This window comes from Choloepus didactylus, chromosome 15 (assembly GCF_015220235.1).
Source record: "Choloepus didactylus isolate mChoDid1 chromosome 15, mChoDid1.pri, whole genome shotgun sequence".
In the NCBI taxonomy this organism is placed as follows: domain Eukaryota; kingdom Metazoa; phylum Chordata; class Mammalia; order Pilosa; family Megalonychidae; genus Choloepus; species Choloepus didactylus.
This window is the reverse complement of record NC_051321.1, coordinates 70589102-70614730: the sequence shown is the minus strand read 5'-3', so window position 1 is coordinate 70614730 and position 25629 is coordinate 70589102. Positions and strand designations below refer to the sequence as shown.

The 25629-nt window shown below is 37.9% G+C and overlaps 1 protein-coding gene across 4 annotated transcripts in view; it reads right to left on the bottom strand.

The window, feature by feature from the left end:
• ADK (adenosine kinase) overlaps window positions 1–25629 on the bottom strand; it is a 559277-nt gene that overhangs the window by 521292 nt on the left and 12356 nt on the right. Inside the window, exon 1 of one of the 4 annotated variants that reach the window (XM_037804923.1) lies at window positions 14226–14562. The exons of 2 other annotated variants lie outside the window; for them this stretch is intronic. In XM_037804923.1, coding sequence (XP_037660851.1) covers window positions 14226–14239 — 14 coding nt within the window. In that variant the 5' untranslated portion in view covers window positions 14240–14562. Of the gene's footprint in view, window positions 1–9702; window positions 9709–14225; window positions 14563–25629 lie in introns of those variants that run through there. One more of the 4 variants, XM_037804924.1, reaches the window with a different exon arrangement.

The following is a 25629-nucleotide window of genomic DNA, read 5'->3' as shown; positions in this document are numbered from 1 at the left end:
AATGCATTCTCCCCAAAGACTGGTGTTCTGAGGCTGGCTGCCAGAGATCCCGAATCCTTGGCTTTTCTATCACATGTTAGATCTTCTCCTTTCTCGTCCGGGTTCTACTGACTTCCAACTTCTGGCTGCTCCCTGTGACTTCTTCAGTGCCCAATTTCCTTTGCTTATAAAGACTTCACTCAGATTAGATTAACTCATTTTGGGCACATCCTAGCCAAAAACATCTTCTAAGGTCCTATTTACAAACGGGTTCACACCCATAGGACCAGGGTTGGGACCTGTTTGTGGGGGACATGATTCAATCCCCAACAGTCCACCCTCTGGACCCCAAAAAGACATGTTCTTCCCACATGCAAAATGCATTCAATCATCACAACATTCCAAAACCTTAAGCCATTTTAGAACAATGTTAAGTATAAAGTCTTGTCAAAATCAGTTATGGGTGCGGTCCTTCCTGGGGCAAAATTCCTCTCCATCTACAGACCTGGAAAACAAGTTATCTGTTTCTAATATGCAATGGTGGGACAGAAAGGAGAAACTGGAAGAAAAACAGGGGTCACAGGTCCCAAACAAGTCTGAAACCCAGCAGGGCAAACTCCACTAGATCTCAAGGTCTGAGAATTATCTATGGATCAATGTTTTGTCTTTAGGGCCTTTTGGAGCAGCAGTCCCACCCCTTCCAAGCACTTGCCCAGTGGATGTGCACTCCCCCACCACAACACTGGGGTGAAGACCCCACCCTCTCCCTCTACAAGCATCTGAATGGCGGCTCTTGGCAAACACAGGGGCAAAGGCCCCATCATAGCCAAGTTTTGGCACATTCCCTGAACAAGGTGGTATAAGGCCTATCCTCTCCAATCCCCAGGGCAGAGGGGCTACTGCCTTAACCACAAGGGCAGACCTACCCTTTCCACACATGTGAGTGGGCCTGTTCTCTTGGACCTATATCTTTTCAGTCCAGACCTTTGCTTCCATGGTTCTGCCCTTGAAATCACTCTTCCTTCAATTTGTGTCTTCTCTAACCTTTCGGTCCAGGCTGGCAGTGGTTCTGCTTATATATATTTTGCCAAAACCTTGCCAGCTTTGTGTGCAGTGCAAGTGGGTCCAAACCATCAGACAAGGAACTTTCGTCTTTCCTGGATAACTGCATTTCCACTCCTGACTTCCACTGAAATGTTTCACTGGATCCATGTTTAGCCACACACTCTTTAACAAACGACTGTCTGGCTAAACCCTCACATGGAGCCCTGTTCTCTGGGCAGTCACTTTCCAGGAGTGAAGCCCCTGATAGAGCCACTTTTGGCCCAAATATCAGAGCAAGCTATACAGATAGGCCAAGAATTTCTCCAAATAATTAATTGCTGGTTTCCTTCTGCCTAACAGTTTAACCCTCAGTTTATCTCTTTCCTCTCTTATTTCACTATAAGCTGCAAGGAGTAATCTGGCTGTGCCTTTCACACTTTTTCAAAATGTAAACTACCTTAGCAAACTGGCAGCAAGAAATGCAGATGCCATGGTTGGGTCAGCCTTGATAAACAAATGACACATCATTAGCCATCAAAAAATTGCAAAAGCACATCATTAGTAATAAAAGAAATGCAAATTAAAACCGCAATGAAATACCCTACACACCCAGCAGAATGGTTAAAATCAAAAAGACAAACATTGCAAGGATGTAGAACCACTGGAACTCTCATAACAACGCTGGTGGGAATGTAAAATGTGTTAAGTTTTACATTTTGGAAAACACTTTAGTGGCTTCTGTTCAACATACATTACCCTAGAACACAGCAATTTCACTCTTAGGTATTTAACACAAGAATGTTCATAGCAGTTCCAGAACAGGAAGAGAAGGGTAAAGGTCTAGGAAGAGTATTCAAAGAAATTGTTGGGGAAAACTTCCCAAATCTTCTAAACACCATCAATACACAAATCATAAATGCCCAGCGAACTCCAAATAGAATAAATCCAAATAAAACCACTCCAAGACATATTCTGATCAGACTCTCAAATACTGAAGAGAAGGAGCAAGTTCTGAAAGCAGCAATAGAAAAGCAATTCACCATATACAAAGGAAACAGCATAAGACTAAGTAGTGACTACTCAGCAGCCACCATGGAGGCAAGAAGGCAGTGGCATGACATATTTAAAATTCTGGGAGAGAAAAACTGCCAACCAGGAATTCCTTATCCAGCAAAGCTGTCCTTCAAATTTGAGGGAGAGCTTAAATTCTTCACAGACAAACAAATGCTGAGAGAATTTGCTAACAAGAGACCTGCCCTACTTGAGATACTAAAGAGAGCCCTACCAACAGAGAAACAAAGAAAGGAGAGAGAGACACAGAGAAAGTTTCAGTGCTAAAGAGATTCAGTATGGGTACATTAAAGGACATTAAGAGAGAGAGGGAAAAAATACATCCGACAAACATAAACCAAAGGATAGGATGGCTAATTCAAGAAATGCCTTCACAGTAATAACACTGACTGAAAATGGATTAAACTCCCCAAAAGATATAGATTGGCAGAATGGATCCAAAAAAATGAACCATCAATATGTTGAATACAAGAGACTCATCTTAGACACAGGGACACAAAGAAATTGCAAGTGAAAGGATGGAAAAAAATATTTCATGCAAGCTACAGCCAAAAGAAAGCAGGAGTGGCAATATTAATCTCGGACAAAATAGGCTTTAAATGCAAGGATGTTATGAGAGACAAAGAAGGCCTCTACATACTAATAAAAGGGGCAATTCTACAAGAAGAAATAACAATCATAAATGTTCATGCACCCAATCAAGGTGCCACAAAATACATGAGACAAAATTGACAAAACTAAAGGAAACAATTGATGTTTCCACAATAATTGTGGGAGACTTCAACACAACACTCTCTCCTATAGATAGATCAGCCAGACAGAAGGCCAATAAGGAAATAGAAAACCTAAACTATCTGATAAATAAATTGGATTTAACAGACATTTATAGAACAATATCTCCCAAATCACCAAGATACACATTCTTCTCTAGTGCTTACGGAACTTTCTCCAGAATAGATCATATGCTGGGACATAAGACAAGCCTCAATAAATTTAAAAAAGATTGAAATTATTCAAAGCACATTCTCTGACCACAATGGAATACAATTAGAAGTCAATAACCATCAGAGACTTAGAAAATTTACAGATACCTGGAGGTTACACAACATGCTCCTAAACAATCAGTGGGTTAAAGAAGAAATAGCAAGAGAAGTTGCTAAATATATAGTAACAAATGAAAATGAGAACACAACATACCAAAACCTATGGGATGCAGCAAAAGCGGTACTGAGGGGGAAATTTATGGCACTAAATGCATACTTTAAAAAGGAAGAAAGACCTAAAATCACAGAAATAATGGATCAACTGAAGAAGATAGAAAATAAATGGCAAACCAATCCTAAAACCAAGTAGAAGAAAAGAAATAACAAGGATTAAAACAGAAATAAATGACATAGAGAACAAAAAAAACAATAGAGAGAATAAATAACACTAAAAGTTGGTTCTTTGAGAAGATCAACAAGATTCACAAGCCCCTAGGTAGACTGACAAAATCAAAAAGAGAGAAGACCCATATAAACAAAATAATGAATAAGCTGACATTACTGCAGATCCTGAAGAAATTAAAAAAATTATAAGAGGATACTATGAACAACTGTATGGCAACAAACTGGATAATGTAGAGGAAATGGACAATTTCCTGGAAACATAGGAACAACCTAGACTGACCAGAGAAGATACAGAAGGCCTCAACCAACCAATCACAAGCAAAGAGATCCAATCAGTCATCAAAAAGCTTCCTGCAAATAAATGCCCAGGGCCAGATGGCTTCACAGGGGAATTCTACCAAACTTTCCAGAAAGAACTGACACCAATCTTACTTAAACTCTTTCAAAACATCAAAGAAAATGGAACACTACCTAACTCATTTTATGAAGCTAACATCAACCTAATATAAAAACCAGGCAAAGATGCTACAAAAAAAGGAAAACTACAGGCCTATCTCCCTAATAAATATAGATGCGAAAATTCTCAACAAAATAATTGCAAATCTAATCCAAAGACACATTAAAAAAATCATACACCATGACCAAGTGGGGTTCATTCCAGGCATGCAAGGATGGTTCAACACAAGAAAAATCAATCAATGTATTACAACACATCAACAAATCAAAAGAGAAAAATCAAACGATCAACTCAATAGATGCTGAAAAAAACATTCAAAAAAATCCAACATCCCTTTTTGATAAAAACACTTCAAAAGGTAGGAATTGAAGGAAACTTCCTCAATATGATAAAGAGCATATATGAAAATCCCACAGCCAGCATAGTACTCAATGGTGAGAGACTGAAAGCCTTCCCTCTAAGATCAGGAACGAAACAAGGATGCCCGCTGTCACCACTGTTATTCAACATTGTGCTAGAAGTGCTAGCCAGGGCAATCTGGCAAGACAAAGAAATAAGAGGCATCCCAATTGGAAAGGAAGAAGTAAAACTGTCATTGTCTGCAGATGATATCATCAAATTTCTGGAAAACCCTGAGAAATCAACAATATAGTTATTAGAGCTAATAAACAAATTTAGCAAAGTAGCGGGATACAAGATTAATGCACATAAGTCAGTAATGTTTCTATATGCTAGAAATGAACAATTGAAGAGACATTCAAGAAAAAGATAACATTTTCAATAGCAACTAAAAAAAAATCAAGTACCTAGGAATAAACTTAACCAAAGATGTAAAAGACCAATACAAAGAAAACTACACAACTCTACTAAAAGAAATAGAAGGGGACCTTAAAAGATGGAAAAATACTCCACGTTCATGGATAGGAAGGCTAAATGTCATTAAGAAGTCAATTCTACCCAAACTCATCTACAGATTCAATGCAATCCCTATCAAAATTCCAAAAACCTACTTTGCAGACTTGGAAAAGCTAGTTATCAAATTTATTTGGAAAGGGAAGATGCCTCAAATTGCTAAAAACACTCTAAAAAAGAAAAACGAAGTGGGAGAACTTACACTCCCTGACTTTGAAGCTTATTATAAAGCCACAGTTGTCAAAACAGCATGGTACTGGCACAAAGAAAGACATATTGATCAATGGAATTGAATTGAGAATTCAGAGATAGACCCCCAGATCTATGGCCAACTGATCTTTGATAAGGCCCCCAAAGCCACTGAACAGGGACATAACAGTTTTTTCAACAAACGGGACTGGGAGAGTTGGATATCCATATCCAAAAGAATGAAAGAGGACCCCTACCTCACACCTTACACAAAAATTAACTCAAAATGGATCAACGATCTCAATATAAAAGACAACCATAAAACTCCTAGAAGATAATGTAGGGAAACATTTTGAAGACCTTGTATTAGGTGGCCACTTCCTAGACTTTACACCCAAAGCACAAGCAACAAAAGAAAAAATAGATAAATGGGAACTCCTCGAGCTTAGAAGTTTCTGTACCTCAAAGGAATTTGTCAAAAAGGTGAAGAGGCAGCCAACTCAATGGGAAAAAATTTTTGGAAACCATGTATCTGACAAAAGACTGATATCTTGCATATATAAAGAAATCCTACAGCTCAATGACAATAGTACAGACAGCCCAATTATAAAATGGGCAAAAGTTATGAAAAAACTGTTCTCTGAAGAGGAAATACAAATGGTCAAGAAACACATGAAAAAATGTTCAGCTTCACTAGCTACTAGAGAGATGCAAATTAAGACCACAGTGAGATACCATCTCACACCAATTAGAATGGCTGCCATTAGACAAACAGGAAACTACAAATGCTGGAGAGGATGTGGAGAAATTGGAATTCTTATTCAGTGTTGGTAGGACTGTATAATAGTTCAGCCACTCTGGAAGTCAGTCTGGCAGTTCCTCAGAAAACTAGATATAGAGTTACCCTTCAATCCAGCGATTGCACTTCTCAGTATATACCCGGAAGATCTGAAAGCAGTGACACGAACAGATATCTGCGTGCCAATGTTCATAGCAGCATTATTCACAATTGCCAAGAGATGGAAGCAACCCAAATGTCCTTCAACAGATGAGTGGATAAATAAAATGTGGTATATACACACGATGGAATACTATGCAGCAGTAAGGAACGATGTCGTGAAACTTACGACAGCATGGATGAACCCTGAAGACGTAATGCTGAGCAAAATAAGCCAGGCACAAAAAAGAAATATTACATGCTACAACTAATGTGAACACTGAAAAATGTAAAACAAATGGTTTTATAGTGTAGAATGTAGGGGAACTAGTGATAGAGAGCAATTAAGAAAGGGGGAATGATAACCCAATAAGAACAGATAAGCTATCATGTGTAAATTTAACGTTCTGGGAATGCCCAGGAATAACTATGGTCTGTTAATTTCTGATGGGTATGGTAGGAAACAGTTCACAGAAATGTTGCTATATTAGGTTATTTTCTTAGGGTAGAGTAGGAACACGTGGGAAATAAAGTAGTTATCTTAGGTTAGTTGTTTTTCCTTACTCCCTTGTTATTGTTTGTTTGAAATGTTTTTTTACTGTATTTTTAAAAAAAAAAATTTTATATAGTTGATTAAAAAAAAAACGAGCTAATTTTAAAAAAATGAAAAAATATGCATAGCCCCCTTGAGGAGCTGGTGGAGAACACAGGGGTGTTGGGCTTCCCCACCTCGATGGTTGCTGATGTGCTCACAGACATAGGGAACTGGTGGTTTGATGGGCTGAGCCCACTACCATGGGACTTGCCCTTAGCAAGACTGTTGCTGCAACGGAGAGGCTAGGCCTGCCTATAATTGTGCCTAAAGAGCTTCCTCCCGAATTCCACTTTGTTACTCAGATGTGGCCCTCTCTCTCTAACTAAGCCAACTTGAAAGGTGAAATCACTGCCCTCCCCCTTATGTGGGATCTGACACCCAGGGGAGTGAATCTCCCTGGCAAAGTGGAATATGACTCCTGGGGAGGAATCTAGATCCGGCATCATGGGATGGAGAACATCTTCTTGACCAAAAGGGGGATGTGAAAGGAAATGAAATAAGCTTCAGTGGCAGAGAGATTCCAAAAGGAGCTGAGAGGTCACTCTGGTGGGCACTCTTATGCACAATATAGACAACCCTTTTTTAGGTTCTAATGAATTGGAATAGTTGGCAGTAAATACCTGAAACCATCAAATTACAACCCAGAACCCATGAATCTTGAAAACAATTGTATAAAAATGTAGCTTATGAGGGGTGACAATGTGATAGGGAAAACCATATGGACCACATTCCCCTTTGTCTAGTTTATGGATGGATGAGTAGAAAAACGCGGGAAGGAAAAAAAAAAAAAGCACCCAGTGTTCTTTTTTACTTTCATTGTTCTTTTTCACTTTAATTTTTATTCTTATTATTTTTGTGTGTGTGGTAATGAAAATGTCATAAACTAATTTTGGTGATGAATGCACAACTATATAATGGTAGTGGAAACAATTGAATGTATGCTTTGTTTTGTATGACTGCATGGTATGTGAATATATCTCAAAAATGAATTAAAAAAAAAAAGAAAGAATGTCCATAGCAGCTTTATTCACAATAGCTAAAATCCCAAAGTACATCAATAGGAGAATCATTACTGTGTCCATACAATGGCTATGACTCAGCAATAAAAAGGAATAAACCGATACACACATCAAAATGAATGAATCTCAATATTATTATGAGGCAGGCTAGAATAGGGCACTCTGGGCAGGCCAGGGGCATCAGTCAGTTCAAATGGAGTGTCAGCATCAAGCCATCGTCAAGATAGCCAGATGGAGAGCAGGAAGGAGGGGGCCAAGCAAAAGGAAAACCAAACCCTTATTCTCAGAACCAGCTGACAGGCAGACAGGCAGAGGGAGAAAGGCGGGGCTGGGTGGAAGGAAAACCAGACCCCTAATTCCCAGAATCGGCTGAGATAGCCAGATGGAGGAAAAGGAGGGGTTTGGCAAGGGGTGGGAGTGGGGCAGGGGGTGGAAATTCTCTGGCCTAAAGCATAGCAACAGGCTAACATATAAAACATGGACAGGGCTCAACCGGGTGTGTCCCCTCTTTTGGGGCCTGTCTACACTGACCTCTCAAGCATATGTTCCTTCTTACCAACCTTTGCTATTTCCCTATGTGCGCCTGCTCTTTCAAATAAACTTTCCTGCTTGCTACTATTCCTCTTGTCCCTGAATTCTTTCTTAAGACAAGAAAATGAACCTGCACCAGAGTTCACCTCCGGGTGCCAACAAGGCTCCGGTAACAATTACATTGAGCAAAAGTAACAAGACACAAAAAAGTACTTACTGTATGATTCCATTTACAGGAATTTCTAGAATAGGCAAAATTAATCTATGGTGATAAAAGTCAGAAAATGGTTGCTTGGGTGGGCAGGGAAGAGCTGATTTAAAAGGGGCAGGAGGGAACTTGCTGGGTAGAGGAAGATTTTTTGGTGTCTTGACCTGGGAATTGTTTATATAAGCATATATATTTGTCAAAATTCATTGAGCTTTTAAGATCTGTGTATTTCACTATGCAAATTCTATTATAATGTAAATTACATTGTATGTAAATTGTATTGCATAATATATTATTAAAATTTTTTAAAAGAGTAAACAGAATAGGGTAATGCTTGTGTCCCTGAGGCTATCTGAGGCCAATGCCTCTATTTGTATGCTAGATCCTATCCCTTCTTACATAGTCAAGGATACTGACCCCATCTCTCTGTCCAGCATCATCTATTTTTCCCTCTGTATTGGAAAATGTGCCAATTTGAATGTATTATGTCCCCCAAAATGCCATTATCTTTGATGCACTCTTGTGTAGGTAGAAGTATTAGTGTTGATTAGATTGTAATTCTTTGAGTGTTTCCATGGAGATGCAACCCACCCAACTGTAGGTGTTAACTCTGAATAGATAATTTCCCTGGAGGTGTGCCCCTGCCCATTTAGCATGGGCCTTGATTAGTTTACTGGAGCACTACATAAGCTCAGACAGAAGGAGGGAGCTTGCTACAGCCAAGAGGGACACTTTGAAGAATGCACAGGAGCTGAGAGACGAACTGCAGTTTACAGAGACATTTTGGAGACAGCCTTTGAAAGCAGACTTTTGCTCCGGAGAAGCTGAGAGGACAAATGCCCCAAGAGCAACTTAGAGTGACATTTTGGAGAGAAGCTGAAGCCTAGAGAGGAATGTCCTGGGAGAAAGCCATTTTGAAACCAGAACTCCAGAGCAGACTTCAGCCACGTGCCGTCCCAGCTAACAGAGGTTTTCTGGACATCATTGGCCATCCTCCAGTAAAGGCACCCAATTCTTGATGCCTTACCTTGGAAACTTTATGGCCTTAAAACTGTAACTGTGTGACCAAATAAACCCCCTTTTATAAAAGCCAATCCATTTCTGGTGTTTTGCATCCTGGCAGCATTGGCAAACTGGAATACCCCCACAAAAATACCTCAACCCCACATGTATTTCCAACTACCATTATTTCCGTGATTCCCTTTACAACAAAACGCTTCCAAAGGATTGTCTATGCTCCATTAAATAGTGATATCCTCTGAAGTAGATAAAATTATTCATTTAAATTCAATTTTCAGGATCACAGGTCCGACATAATAATGACTAACACTATGCAGCAATTTGCAGTTTATAAAGCATTTTTACAACTTACCTCCTAATAAATCTCACAATAACCCTGTGGAGTAGTTATTATCTGTTTTACCTATGAATAGACAGATGTTCAGAAAAGTTACATAACCTGCAAATATCCAAATCTAGCCAAAACAGGCTAATATTTCATTATCTTACTAACCTACTTCAAATAACATTTCACCAACCAAAACCTAATATAACAGAATTATCATAGTGTGTTAAGTAGGTGACCAGATAATTTGTCAGTCAAACAGGACATTTTTGAAATTAAAGGAGTAGCTATTAATAATTATGTCAGGATAACAGGAATGATCTGGGAATGTCCTTGGCAAACTGGGACATATGGTCATTCTATTTTATGTTAGCTTTGTTATCTAAGAGATAAAAGTCCATACTTTGCTTTATTACAGCTTTTTAAAAAAAATTTTTTTTAACCAAGGAGGTATATAGAAGTAAAGAGACATGATAGTTAACTAATGTTACAGAAAATGGTTAACATTCAGTCAAGACATTTTGGTTCATGTTTTTTCTGTGACAGTTCAGCTTAATGTAGCAATACTGTGGCTAGAAAGATTGGGAGTCAGAAAACCTTGTATGCTTTTTCAAACAAAGATGACCTATTTATAAATATGAGCATTAACAGCGGACAACATTGCACAGTTCTCTGAAAGACTGCTGTTTTAGTTCAAATTATTTCAAAACTGAAACAATTTCATTTTATTTTCAAAGCTCATTTGCCTCAGTTAGAAGCCCCATATCATAAAAAGTTTGTGCCATTTTCTGAAATTTAGTTGTTAGGAAAGACACCAGTCTTGAAACGAGTTTGAAAATTCTGTTTCGGGGCTCCAAAGAAACCAACTCAATAAAGGCAGTTTGGATCTTAGCCAGCTTTCAGTTTCCATATGAATGCCCTCCATTTTGAGTGGCTTGGCAGATTCTATTGGATGCACCTCAAAAAGTCCTGAATGTTAGAAGAAAAACATCCCAGGACCCCACCCACGGCCCACATAAACTTTCCAAAGTAGGCCTAAACCACAGAAGTGGTTCCAGAATATCATGTAGGGAACAGTCATGTCCCAAATCCCAGAAAAGTCATAGACCAAACCTGACCTGTCTATGCAGGCCAAAGAATAAAGCTGAAATATATTTACTCAGCTTTACAGCAAAGACTCCTCCTCTCCTTCCACTTCATTTTCCCAGTCTTCGCTGGCCCAAACCCAAGCTGTAACCAATGCCTAAAACCAGACTAGACATTGGTGTAACGAAAACAAGGCAATATTCAGAGAGCTATTTTGAAATAATGTTATTCAGTGGAAACTGCATAAAGTAAGAGTAAGATCTAAGTTATACCCTGGGCTCTACCACTGTAACAAGGACGTATCACTTCACTTTGGGCCTCAAGGTCCACTAGAGAAAGAAAACGCATAAAAACGTTCTCTAAGACCCTCTTTTCAGTTTGACAACCTGTATTCTCACGTGTGTCCTGAATTTAACTCAGGCTTCAACTTTCCTACTGGATTACCAATTAAAAATTATAAAAAAGCTTCAATTTCTCAAATATGTACCATTATTTCCCAAATAAAGACCAGCTGGAATCTGATACACATAACAAAGAAAAGGATAAAAGGTATTCTTCGAGGGTAACTGGTTTTAGAAACTATAACTTTAGACCCTCCAATAATGATGTAGTAGAGTAGAATACAAATGATGAAAGTCAAAAAGACAATATCTACAGCCAAATACATTCTAAATATGTTAAGTTTTTTAAGAAACGCTTTGTTTTAAATCATAAGGAATAACTGATAGTTGAATGCTACACTGGAAAGGACATTGGAACAGGATTCTGGACCTCTGGGTTCTAGTTCAAGATATGCAACTATTTATGTGAACTTGAACAAGCAGCAGTATCTCTGGGCTTTAGTCTCCCTAACTGTAAAATTTCCCTGAGGAAATCAGACAGGCAAGTTTGTTTCCTGTTTAAAAATCTGTGCGTCAGGCATTTCTTTTCAGATGATACTTTTCTCTAGGGGATTCAAAGTGCTTTTTAGTAAGATGAGCATATGGCATTTATAAAATGCCTTAAAATGTAAAAGCATTTTCACGTCTACCCAACAACACTCTGGGATATATATTAGTATCATCATCACTGAATATTTCATTAAAAAGATGTCCAGAGCAGAATGAAGAGAAAAGGAAGCTCAGTAACTCAGAAAAAGACCCTCAATTAAAACCCAGGTATGTTGACTTCCTACTAGTCCTCATTTTCCAATCCTACACTCATTCATAGACATTGCAAAGAATCACATATTACTATATTTAGCAACAATTATTTTAAGTATGGGGAAAAATCAAAAACATGGAACATGGAATCAGATTTTGAAAACTTGTGACTTTGATCTCTCTCATCAGTAAAAGAGGACCAATAAAACCTACTTGATGGGTTACTGTTAGATTGAGGGAAAAATGGGGGCATGCCTAACATCACAACTGTGGTACCTGCATGTGAATTATCACCCTCTTGCAAAACTAAAAGTATGGCACAACTGCATTAAAGGCAGTCCTCACTGGGGACTGGCTGGTATTTGTAGAATTGCCAACTTATTAAAAACTGTCACCATATAAAATTGCCTCATCTTGCCTCAGTAGTCTCCCTGTCTTCTCCTGAGCCTAAGTTATTAAGTGCCTTGGAAGACTGAAGGAAAGCTGGAGTTACTATAGTTGTCTCTCACAATATTTAACTACACATTTTTGTCCACAGAAGCAGCTTCCTCCAGACAGTTAGCATATCATACCATGAAGGCAGCATGCAGAGCACAGGATTGTGGAGATCTGGTTTAGGGTCCTAACTCTGCCACAAGGCCCTCCACTTTTCTTAGTCCCAGCTTCTTCAGGTGTAAAATGGATAGCTGCAGTAGACAACATCTAGCAATCTTTTTTCTACTCAAGACTATGTAAAATTCAGACTGAAGCTTGAAGAAACAAACGTAAATGTAACTTTACTAGCAGTTATTTGTCCTTTCATAATAGGTTAGATAAGGCTAGTGCCAACCTTTAAATCAGCCTTTTGAAAACAACCATTCAACATCTACATTACAAGACATACTGCTGTTACTTACTAAACAGCAGAAGCTTTAGACTTGGGTGCTTCTCCATTCAGTGAAGCCAGCAAGATGATGGTCAATGATCACCAGGTCCACATAAAAGCTGATTCTTAACATAGAAAGCATTTGACCCACAGCCTAATTATAATTAGCAGCTACCTTTAATAACAGACTGCTGAGACATGAATGAGAGTGGAAATGGTGAGAGGGGGTTAACTCTTGATTTAACAGCACAATCCTAATGCATCTAAAATACTGTTAGTTTTAAAAGTTACATTTATATGCCCCAATAGGATTTACTGCAAAATCTTTCCCTGTGGGTCTCCAAGTTTCAGTGCCTGAAATCATATGCTATCATCCTATCTCTTTCCTCATAATGAAATAAAATAGTTATTCTTTGTCTATATTAGTATAGAATGATACAATCTAAGGAGAGACTGTATCCAAATTCAGCTTATCTTACCTGAAGGTTAGGTTCAAAAGTTCTCTCTTAAATGTTATGTAGTCAAAATTACCATTAAGAAGCTGTTAAATCACCAGGACTTAAGCCCCCGGAAGCTCACAGACCAAAAAATTAACTTACTGTTCCTTTTCACATTTGGCCTGGGGGGGCGGCTGGCTGGCTCTTTCTTTGGAACAGCCAAGGCCAAGGTCTACTTTAAAAGAGCCAGGTAAGAACACTGGGTAACATAAGGCCATTTATCTCTCTTTCTGTAAATGATTGAAGAAGCATAAGTTAAACATTCAGTTGAGACAATGCAGAAAATGGACAGGCCCATTATCCTGTGCTATTAACAAAAAAAGAAACTTCAAATGTCTGGAAGAGCCTTGGGGCAAGTTTCTGTTTTACTACTTTCATCAAATCTCTCAAAACTCATCTCACTTGTGACACTCAAATAAAAGTAGGCAAACAGATGGCACCAAAGTACTAATTCCCTTCATAAGCAAACATTTTTAAGGACGTACAATTTCACAACCTGGGGGCAACCTACCTACGTCAGGAAAGGGTCTATTTTGCAGGTCGGATCATAACCACCGTGAAGTTGTCACGTGGCATACCATGCGGGCAGGGACACACACGGGGCACATGTCACATTCTCTCTGGCCCTGGGGCACCCCGGGGGGAATGGACAGCTACATTTTTTTTTTCCATGAGAAACCCTCTACACACACAAGCAAGCTTCAAACCCTGGAAATCTGGGCGAGGGTTACCTCCGTGAAGTGGCTACTAACAGGGCTCAGCCATGTGCCACAGACCCAAAAACTTCTGAGGACAGCAAATGTGACCAAATAAAAAGTGCAGGGAGAACCACCAACATGAGGGGGTCCGGGGGCAATGAGAAGCTGCACACCAACCAGAAGAAGTAGCGACAGTTCTCAGGCGGACGGGCGACGAACGCCCCGCAAGTGAACAGTTTAGGCTGCCGCCCTCTCTCGTTACCTGATGGCAGTCATGGCTTCACCTTCCCGCCCTACGTAACCGCGCCCGCGTCCGATGATCCGCGCCTGCACCCGCAGCAGCAAGCACCACAGCAACTGCTCCTCTGCTCTGGCACTCAGCGACAGGGAGCACGTCCTCACATGCCCCGCGCGCGGCCGGCCCCAGCCGAGCCGGCCCGGCGCCCCGATTGGTCGCCGCCGAAGGGAGGCGGGCGCTCTGCCCCCAGCCTGGTGGGATATCTTCCCCTAGCGCGGCGGGCGACAGCGAGCCGCCTACCAGTCTCGTGCCGGCTCGCTGTGGCGCGCGGGCTAGTGAGCTGGCTAGCGGATGCGGTGGCCATCTTGAGTCCTGGTAACAGCGTTCCCGGCTTAACAGGGTATGAGGTCGGATGCCCGCCTCAAAAATGGCCGCTCCTACGGGCGAGGGGTTTATCAGTCACATGGTCACATTCTATTATGGAAAGCTCAGGTCGCTTGAACAGCACATGGAACAAGGACGCTGGGCAGAAAACCTAGGAACTTAACAGCGTGCAACCTCTACCTGCAGAAGAAAAGCAATCACCTGGGAAACCTCAGCCTGAGGAAAATCGAACGCGTGGCAACAGCAGCAAGAAATGCTAAATTAGGAATCGCTGCTTTTAAGAGAGAATTGAATAGCCCGATGATGCCCAAATGTTCGTGGACATCAGAAACACCTAGAACGGCCTACTTTGAACATGCAAGTGTGCGAGGCTCACTTTAATTAATCAGAACCTGGAAGGGCAAGGCCTCGGCAAATTCCCAGGTGATTCGCATATATATTTAAAAGTTTTAAAACCAGGAGCCTGCGTGCCTGGGGGACATAATTAGCCCAACTAAGACTAACCTGTTTACCACATAATTGTGAGATTAACTCACTTTCCTGAATGATATGCAGCGCTGTAAGGCAAGTATCTAATAACATAAAGGGGGGGGGGGGCCGAGGGAAGTACCCTAACCCCTAGCCCTAACTTTACAATTTAGTGTTAAGAAATAGGCTGTGAACCACTAATATAAGACACGCAAAATAATTCCAACGGGAGGAAGGGTGGAATACTCAGAGAATGCTTTATGAAGTAAATAGAATTTGTTTCTAACTTTTGTATTTCCCGTAGAATAATATTCATGATATTAACAGACTACAACTCCACTGGCATTCACTGATGTTTTAGGACGGTGATAAATTTCATAAGTCTGAATTCGTTTATATCAGAAACACAGCCCAACCCCAGGAGGCTATGATATTATGTATTATTTCTTAACATCTGCTGATGAGAAATAATGAGCACTCTCATTTTTCTAGGCATTTAATATTAAGACTATTAAAATGCTTTACATTTTATTCTCATTTCAAAAGTTCCTCCTAGAGCTGCACTATCAACATGGGATCCACTAGCCACATAATGGCTTTTGAGCTCTTGAAATGTGGTAATGTGATGAAGAACTCAATTTTAAATTTTTAAATTAGTTTAAAATTTAAAAGTAAAGCAATATAAGATTTTTCCATTAAAGACAATTGTATTGTTTGACTGGACTGTTTCACTTTAACCCCTGAAAACTTAGTATCCAAACTGAGATGATGTGTGAAATACACACTGGACTTTTCAAGACTTACCATAAAAAAAGAATATTAAATAGCTCAGTAATACTTTTTATACTAATTATATGTTGAAATATTTTTTATATATTGGGTTAAATAAAATATACTACTAAAATTAAATTCAACTGATTCTTTTTGCTTTTTCTTAAGGTAGCACCAGAAAATTTTAAATTATATATGTCTTATATATATACTTCTGAATGTCAGTGCTGTTCTAGGGTCTAAGAAGGTAACCTTGTTTTTTTTCCTGCCAATTGATGCCCCTTTGACAGGATAATTACATCCACAAAATGAAATTTGTAGGGAAGCTAGTGATAAAGCTCTGTGGTTCCTTGCTAACCATCTAAAACATCAAATATTCTGAAAGATTTCACGTTTCCTTAGAAAATGCTACTTTCAGCACTGTTCTCTTTTATTTAGGAAATGCCTACCCAAAGTGAAACCATGGACTATAAATCTGATGTGTCTGGCCCACGAAGAAAGCTGATAATACACTGAACTACATTTGGTGTGATAAGACTTTGATCAAATGGCCGCAGGCAGAATTAGACAGTCCTTCCTCTAGATTAATACCGGATCTGAATCAAAGCAGCAGCTGATAGTGATTTGAAGCAGCTGAGACAGAGACTAATTACAAGCTTCCCTCCTGCCACTGTGAAAAATGTTAATAGATAATCCACATGAACTGAAATCAAACAAGGAATGATCCTTAAAAATGATTTCAAAAACTCAGTCACTTTTAATATGGGAGGCAGTATGGTATAAAGCAGTGCTTCTCAAACTTTAATATGCATGCAAATCACTTGGGGGGTCTGGTTAAAGTGCATATTTGACTCAGTAGATCTCAGTAGCAACCAAGATTTTGCATTTCTTTATACTCCCAGGTCTTGTCATTTGCTTCTGGTTTCTGAGCCAGGCTGAATAACAAGGGTGTAATAGAAAGAGGACAGATCTGGTTTGGAACCCCTACTAGCTGTGTAACCTTAAGCTGGTTCTTAACCTATCTGTTCCTTTGTTCACATAATACATGCTTTTCAGGGCATTGTGAATATTAAAATGTAATTATCTGTAGTAAAGTGTCTAAAAGACTGCTTGGCACATGGCATAGTTATTACTTTATCATTAGGCTAGTTAAAATGATATCTCTGGGAAGTATGATATGAAAGCTAACATGAACTTGGCCCTGTGAAAGATAAAATGAGCTTTTGCTCATACTTAACATACTTCAGCATTTTCTACTATTGACTTTTAACAATAAAGTAAAAAAAAACACTAATCTGATACCCAAACAGGTACGCTAGAAATTCATTTTTTAACAAATATACCAAATTCTACGTAATTAAGGGAAGATATGGGTCTGCAATATTAAAATATTTAATCAAATTGAAGTCACACCACATTCAAAGATAAAGAAAACTTACTTTTAATGGTAACACTTTGCATCCAACAATCAAAACTTTAAATATGTTTGTTATTCATATCAGTCACTACAACTTTCAAAAAGTTTATTTGCTTAAAATGGATTCAGGTACCATTCATTCCAGCAGGTACAGACACAAAAATGAAACAGGATCCAGGATACATTTGGGAGGTAGACTGACAGGATTTGCTGGCAGACTGGAGATGGGGCAAAAGAAAATACCAAACTGTTATTGGTTATCTTTGGGAAGTAGGATTATGTGAGAACTTTATTTTCTTGTAAGTACTGATCTAGTTTATAAAATTCTCACTATTTATTGTGAGTATTAAATTTTAATTATCTTTTTAAATGGGTTTTAAAATGCAAACCATTCCTGCCCCCCCCTTTTTTTTTTTTTTTTTTTGCAGTTTGATAGTTTCAGGTATTTATTTCTAGCTATTCCAATACATTAAAACCTAAAAAGGGTTATCTATATAGGGCATAAGAATGTCCACCAGAGTGACCTCTCAGCTCCATTTGAAATCTCTGAGCCAGTGAAACGTTATTTCATTTCATATCCCCCTTTCAATCAAGAAGATGTTCTCAATTACACTATGTCAGGTCCAGATTCATCCCCGGGAGTCATATCCTGTGTTGCCAGGGAGATTTACACCCCTGGGAGGCAGGTCCCACGTAGGGGGGAGCCTGCCCCCTTTTTAAACTTGTTTTTTTTAAATCCCAACCGTCAAAACCACCCTTATTGTTAGAGAATTTGGGCTTATTATAAAAATTTCTCATCTCTTCATTTTCAAAGATTCTTTAAAACAAGAATAACAAAAATAAAATGTGTTTTCTTGGTTAAGAATTTTGAATCATAACTTGACAAAAATTAAAAGTATAAATACCACTTTCAGAGGTTTGCATAGCTTTTAATAGGCCAGCTGTCATAACATTAATGTGAAATTTCTTCCCTGCATGTTACTTAAAAATACATCCCCCCTCATTTAAATACCATATTTTTAAAGCAAGCTATATCATACTCCAAAAAGAGAAACATCTTAAAACTTGTCTCCCTAACATAAATAGTGTGACATAGTATAAAGTGAGGAGATAGAAATTCTAACCCTGGACCTACCAGTAACTTCTTCCCCTTTGACAAGTCATTATCTCTTTGATCATCAGTTTCCTTATCTGGAATATAAGGGAATTTGTCATGAGTGACATCCCAGGTCGCTTTCAGTTCTTTTTTTTTTTCTTTTTTTATTATGGAATATAACGTATATACATAAAAGTGATAACTTTCAAAGTGCGATTTAACAAGCAGTTGGCAAATTTCAAAGAACGTTATGGGTAACAGTACCATAGTTTCAGTTATTTCCTTATTGTGAAATGTAACATATATACAGAAAGGTGATAACTTTCAAAGCACAATTTAACAAGTAGCTATAGAGCAAATTTCAAAGAATGTTTTTGTGTTAACAGTTCCACCATTTCAGTTCTTTGCTTCTAGCTATTCTAATACCCTAGCAACCAAGAAAAAAAAAATTATATAAAGATTCAGTATTCGTAATCCTTTGTTAAATTCTATCTTGTCTGTTGCTATCCCTTCCACTAGTTTAATCACTTTCCTGATCTTTGGGTGTGTCTAGGCAGTGACCACCCTAACTTGAAAAGGGGTGTTGACATTATGGGGAAAAGGGACACATCTGATGTTCTTGAAGAGGCTGTTGCCTCTGGGTTTGGGGACTTATCTGGCAAAGGAACACTCTAGAAGATTTAAGTTTCCTTTTCAGTTCTTTTTAGACACTGAAAGAAAGGACTGCCTACTTGTATCGTGACACAAATTGTTGGGGTTTTTTTTTGAGTTGGTCAATTTTAATGGAATAAAACTCATGCAATTTTTATGAGTTTTCATTATGGATAAGGTTATTCAAAGGAGCATTGTTATATGTATTAACTTTCTGCCAAAAGACATAATAAAAGGTCTTTTACTTTTAGTTCTTTTTAATTATCTGTAGAGTCTTATGTCGTTTCACTTTAGCATTTACATGTTCAAACAGAGTACATCCTTTAAATGGAACCTGATAATTTATTTCCCTGGAGAATTTGAAGATTACAATAACATTTGATTGACTGAACTTTATTTAGTAAGAATTCTTAGCAAAAGTCCCTCCCAGGCACACCCATATGGTGCTGCTTTATTTTCAGAGAACTACAAATCTCTGAAACTTCTGATCTAAAAGTGCAGGCCAAGAGTGCTTCCCAATAACTTATGGTGCCTAGTAAAAATATACTTCTAAATTACAATTGAATAACACTATCATTTCATAAAAGGACATTTTAACTCAAAAAGTTAGGGAGGACATCACAGAATAAAGGACAACCATTCCCAAAGCACTATAATATTAAATACATTTTATATATAAAAGACTTTTCTTAATTTTTATCATTTCACATAGATCTGGTTTATGGTACTTTTTCACAAACAAACTTCTAGAATCATTCACTCACGACCTCAACAAATATTTACTGAGCATCTATTCTACTGCCATAGAAACTAGAAATTCAGCAATGATCAAGAATATGTGCTGCCGCCTATAAAACTTACTAGAATAGCGAGGGGATACAGATGAATAAGCAAATAAACAAGCAAGGACATCAAATGGTCATATGTGCCCTGTAGAGAATGAAAATCAGCTGATGTGACCATAGAGAAAGGCTACTTTAGATTCAGTCAGGGAATGCGGCCATCAGCAGAGAACTGAATGACAAGGAAGAGGTGGGGGGGGGGGAGTACACCAGACAGAACAGCTAAAGACCCTGAGATGACAATGGGAGACCAGTGTGAAAAGGAGAGGAGAGCAGGACAAAGGCGGGTATATGGTCAGAGCAAGGAGCAGGTCATCTCAGGCTTTATGAACCTAAGTTTCAATTTTGTTATAAAAACAACAGGAAGCCACTGTAATTAAGTTTTAAACAGAGGAATGACATGATCTAGTTTCATTTTAAAAGATCACCATGTCTGTAGTATGGAGAATGGACTAAGGGAGGAGGAAAGCAGCAAGACCAAATTAGAAGCCTACTACAGTAATCCAAGTTGACAGATAATAGTGGTATGAATCACAAAGATAGCAGTGGGTATGGAGAGAAGATGGATCCAGGATACATTTGGGAGACAGACTGACAGGATTTGCTGCAGACTGGGTATGGGGCAAAGGAAAAGAAAGGAATTAAAAGTGCCTTCTAGATTTTACACTAAAATTAGGTGGCTGGTGCTGTTTACTGAGATAAGTAGGGAAGACTGAGGAGACGCTTAGAAGACTAGAGGGGTGGAGACTGAGACTTGGGAAACAGATTTTTATTTCTAGTCTTTCTTGTTCTATAATGCCTACTGTTTTCTACTGATAGACTAAAATATCTCCAATTGCATATGCAGTTTCATCCAGACACCTTAAGAGGTAAACAATTCTACCTGAGCAGTCTGCTAACAGCCCATAGGTATATAGACATGGACATGGATATATACATATAGATACATAGATATATAGATATAGACGTATATATGTAGAACAATAGCTAAAATTTATTGAGTGCTTAATATGTGCCAGACACCATGCTATATATCCTACAAGCATTATCCCATTTGAAATTCACAACAGTTCTATCAGAAGATATATATTATCACCATTTTACAGATAAAAAAATTTGAAGCTCAAAGAAGTTAAAAAACTTGCCCAAAGTCACACATTACAGAACAGAAATCCAAATGTTGGTAGTCTGACTCCAGAACTGGAGCTAATTACCACTTGCAGTATGCTTTCACTACAGTAAACCTAAAATATTCTGACATAAGTCTGAGACTTTTACAAACATCCAAGTATCAGAATATGACATTATGATTTCATCCTGAAGATGCAGTGATAGTCACACTTTAATGATCTTTTGATGAATAATTTTTGCATTATCTGAAACACTGTATAAAACATTTTCAGAAATTGCTTCTTTTATTGCCATATACCTCATTTGTAGATTAAATCTGAGCAGCCTATGAATCTGCCATTTTTATCTTTAATTCGGTTGAAGCTCCCAATTATCAACAAGAATCATTCCTTAGATCTCTTCATTTTCTAAAATTTCAACCACCATTTCATTTCTATCATAATCATAAATGATTATTGACAAAAAAAATATTTTTACCACCATGCAAGAATTTAGGGGCATACAATATGTAGCACATAACTAAATTTACTCTCAAACTAAGCAAATGCCCCATCCTAGCCACTTTTGTAAATCAAATTTAGCCCTCAGTAAAATTACAAAGTATTTCATATCAAGATCTTTCAAGACTCAGTAGTTGAAACTACAAATGTCCGCAAAAGGTTCCACTGTAAAAAACGTTTACCTATATAGTCCTTGGGTATATCTTTTTTCTTTCTAACTACTTAGTGCCTACCATTTCTATGTAAGTGTGAAAGTAAATGTGGTATCAAACTGAATATGTAGTTTTATCTGAAATACATAGTTTTATATGAAAATCATCCAAAGAAATAATCATTTCTACCTGTTAGTTTGCTAAATGATGGAACTAATCTCTAAAAAGTTTTGTTTTATTCAGTTTTTTCTTTCTTTACTGAAGCATGGGATGGGTGGCAGCTTTCTCTTTCACATTTTTCAACAAACACATAGTCTCAGGTTGAATATATATGAATAGAGGAGATAATTAGTTCCAAATGCAATCTTCAGGTATTTTACGAAGGCTACTTCTTTTGCATGCCAGTTAGACTTCTTAGGTAGTGTTCCTAAGCAAAGGTGTCTAAGACTCCAGAGAAATTTCTAAACCTTGAGTCATTTCTTCAAAACATAAAACTTGCAGTATTCCATACAAAACAAGATACATACTTAAATTACTCTGAACTTCGAAAACAAAAAGAAACACATTTCTCAATGTGAGGGAAAACAACTATTAAAAGTAATCATCTTTCAAAGAGCAATAACAAAATTCAAAGCTTGGATATAATTTAGTCATGTTTTTCAACATTATTTTACCGTAACTGTAGCAGACTAAAAATGGCTAAGATTTCTTGGCTATTCCCCCCACCAAAGAACAAGGGTGTCTGTCCCCTTCCCTTGAATCTGTACTAGCCTGTGACTTCCTTGACCAATAATGAACAGCGGAAGTGATGCCATGACAGATTTGGGGCTAGCCTTTAAAAGGACCAACAACTCCTGCCTTGGTCTCTGGGAGCACGAGCTGCTGTGTAAGAAGTCAGACTATCCTGGCTGAAGAAGCCACATGGCGAGGGAAAGGAGCCAAGCTGAGCCAAGCTTTCCAGCCATCCAACCAAGGCACCAGGTATGTGAGTAAAGATAACTTGGAGCTCCAGACCAGACCTGCTGTCAGCTAAATAGCTCCAAAGTTCCCAGCCAACACCACATGGAGCAGAAGAATCAACCAGCCAAGCCTTGTCTGAATTCCTGAACCAGAAAATTATGAAATCTAATAAAAATGTTATTTTAAGACACCAAGTTTTGGAATAGAAAACCAAACTCAGGATGAAAAATATATTTACTTTGTTTATATATATATAATATCTGAAACATGTTTCACAAAACTACATTTACCCTTACTGCATTTGGAGCACTGATATTTTGTATTCTAGTTCTGTTTTATAAAATACCAGTCATGTGACCCATCAAATTGTGCAATCTAAAATTTGAAAAACATTTGAGGAGATACTGTTCATTTTACAGGTGTGTACAGAAATCTAGACAGAAACCTTAATAGGATCCAGGTGTCCTGATTCCTAATCTAAATTTCTTTTCCTTGCACCATGCCAACACCCACGGGTATTACAGTTCATAACCAGAAGTTTCTCACAAACTCACATACTCACAAGCTGAGTGAAAAGCTAAAAAGCCAAGATGTCTAAGGTTGGAGGTCATGCAGAAATCAGAAATGACTGAGAGGAATTGAGACTTTTCCTCTTTTTTTTACCACTTCTTGACAGATCTATATTCCCCTATCCCCATACTTCCTTTTCCCACTTCCGTTGTTACCTAACTATATCACAACCTCTCTGGGCTTCAACTCCCTCAACTGTACAATATAAATAATATCAAGTATTATGAAATTGAGGTTTTTAAACATTATCAATTGTGTTTAATGCAGTGTTGTGCTATTCTGCAAAGTGAATATTTCATTTCTCAAAAAAGGTTGCTTTTTAAAATCTGTATGCCCTTCAAGGCTTATTTTGACTGTGGGTCACTTCTAATGAAAAAGATTTCTCATCACTGCCACTCAGACCTAGTAGAACATTTTTACAGGATTGTAAATTATTAATAGAATTAAAAGAGTAGTAGTTTTAAAAGATTACTAGTAATTGTTTCATGCATTATAAAGGAATACCTTTTGAAGCAAGGGATCTGTTTAAATTTTTTAATCACATAAATCACTCCTAAATAAGAGTCTTGTTGTTAATACAATACCTGAAAATTACAGATAATTACTAAAAAATATGAAAATAGGACAGATTCAGATTTGAATCCTATTTCTGCCACTTACTAACTGTGTGGCCATGGGCACATTACTTAAACTCTCTGAATCTCGGTTTTCTTATCTTTAAAATAGTGATAGCAATGGTTATCTTACAATAATTCTAAAGGCGTAAGATTCAAATTGTTAATATTAGAGAAAAGTGCAAAGTCTCCAAAGTAAATTAAAGCTTATTAAAAATTGTTTTAACTGAAACATTTAACTCTTAAACATAAGCAAAATTGGTTTTCCAAAAAGTTTTAATTAGAAAACACAATTTGCTCAAATTTCAAGTTCACTGAGTTAATCCATTTGCAAAGCACACCATTTAAGTACATCCCACAAGAGCATATTTATTCTTGGGGGAGAGCAACATATGAGTGAACAAGAAAACTTAAAAGACAAAAATGTACAAAAGGTTACAAAACACACTGCCTCAAAATTTCTTTAAATAGATGTGCTTTACTAGCATATACAGAATTCACTTTGACAACTTCTTGATCTCTATCTTCATAGTGTAATGACATAATAAAAACAGCGAGAAATGTGAGTAGAGGTTTTGAGCATGAAATGTGAGCTTACTACTAAGGGCTCAACTGGAGTCTCTGTTTCCTCAGCTGAAGACAGAAATAAGTGTGCTGACTACCTAATGGCCTTCTTGTGAGGATCAATAAGAAAATTTAAATGGCAGTGCTTGATAGTCCCTCCTAAATATGTTATCCTTATCTTAGAAAAAAAAAACTTCAAAGAAAACTGATTTCTTGTTCTAGTGCCTAGTACAATGAGAAATTACAAGACTTGGATCAAACCTCACCTCAGATATTTACTAGCTGTGTTACCTTACCAATTTCAATTAACCTCTCTGGGCTTCAGTTCCTTCAATTGTACAAGACAAATATTAGATTCTACTTTTAAGTACTTTGTCAAGTACTAACAATCTAAAGAGTCTAAATATATTAAAAGTTTTCAAAAAATCACATGAAATTGCAAACCATTAGAAAAGCCACATCTGACTGAGATCTGCTGCTACTCTCCCACCCTAACACCATAACTTTCAGGAAATCCCAGCTCCCGGAGGAGAACGTTTCTCACTCTAACTGGGAGACATGCGCTCAGCCATCTTCTCCGACCTCCTCCTACCCCCACTGCCCACAAGCATTCCCCAGCAATCCCCAAGCAGTCTTTGGAGAAACCAAAGTAGTTTCCCAAAGGTAAAGTCTGGGAGAGCCTGCTTTAACCTGTTTAATGAGCATAAAGATGCAACATTTTGGCCAAAGAAAAAAAAAAAGCAGTTAAAGACCTCCGAATTGGGCTTGATATCTACCGATACTAGCAAGTCTTCTCAGGAATGTGGTTTATTCAAGCTTCACATAGAACTGAGGTCAAAGGTCTCTGATGTGTTTTTTTTTTTCCATCAGAAGAAAAAAACATACTTTTTCCTTATTTGTCCTGAATCTAGAGGAGGAGTGCTGTACAAATAGGGGTAAAGGAGTAATAAAGAAGGGATTTCTCTATTTGGTAGGAGGTTAGGCAAAGATAACTTAAATTCCCTCCCAATTCTAAGGATTTGTGAGTGTGTGAGTGTAAAAGTTTATATATTTCTCTACAGAACACCCTTAGGTTGTTCAAAGATAGGATGAACGCACCATGTACAGAAAAACCTATACTCCTCCCCCCAAAAAGAAACAAATCTTTTCCTTTGAGTTTTTTAACTAAAAAAACTATTTTTAATACTAAACATTTAGTACTTGAATTTAATAATGTAACCATGTTTTGTTGTAATATTGCAAATCTAAACAATCCGATTCTGTACATTTGGATGAGCAAGCGCTAAGTAAAACAAACAAGACAAAGTG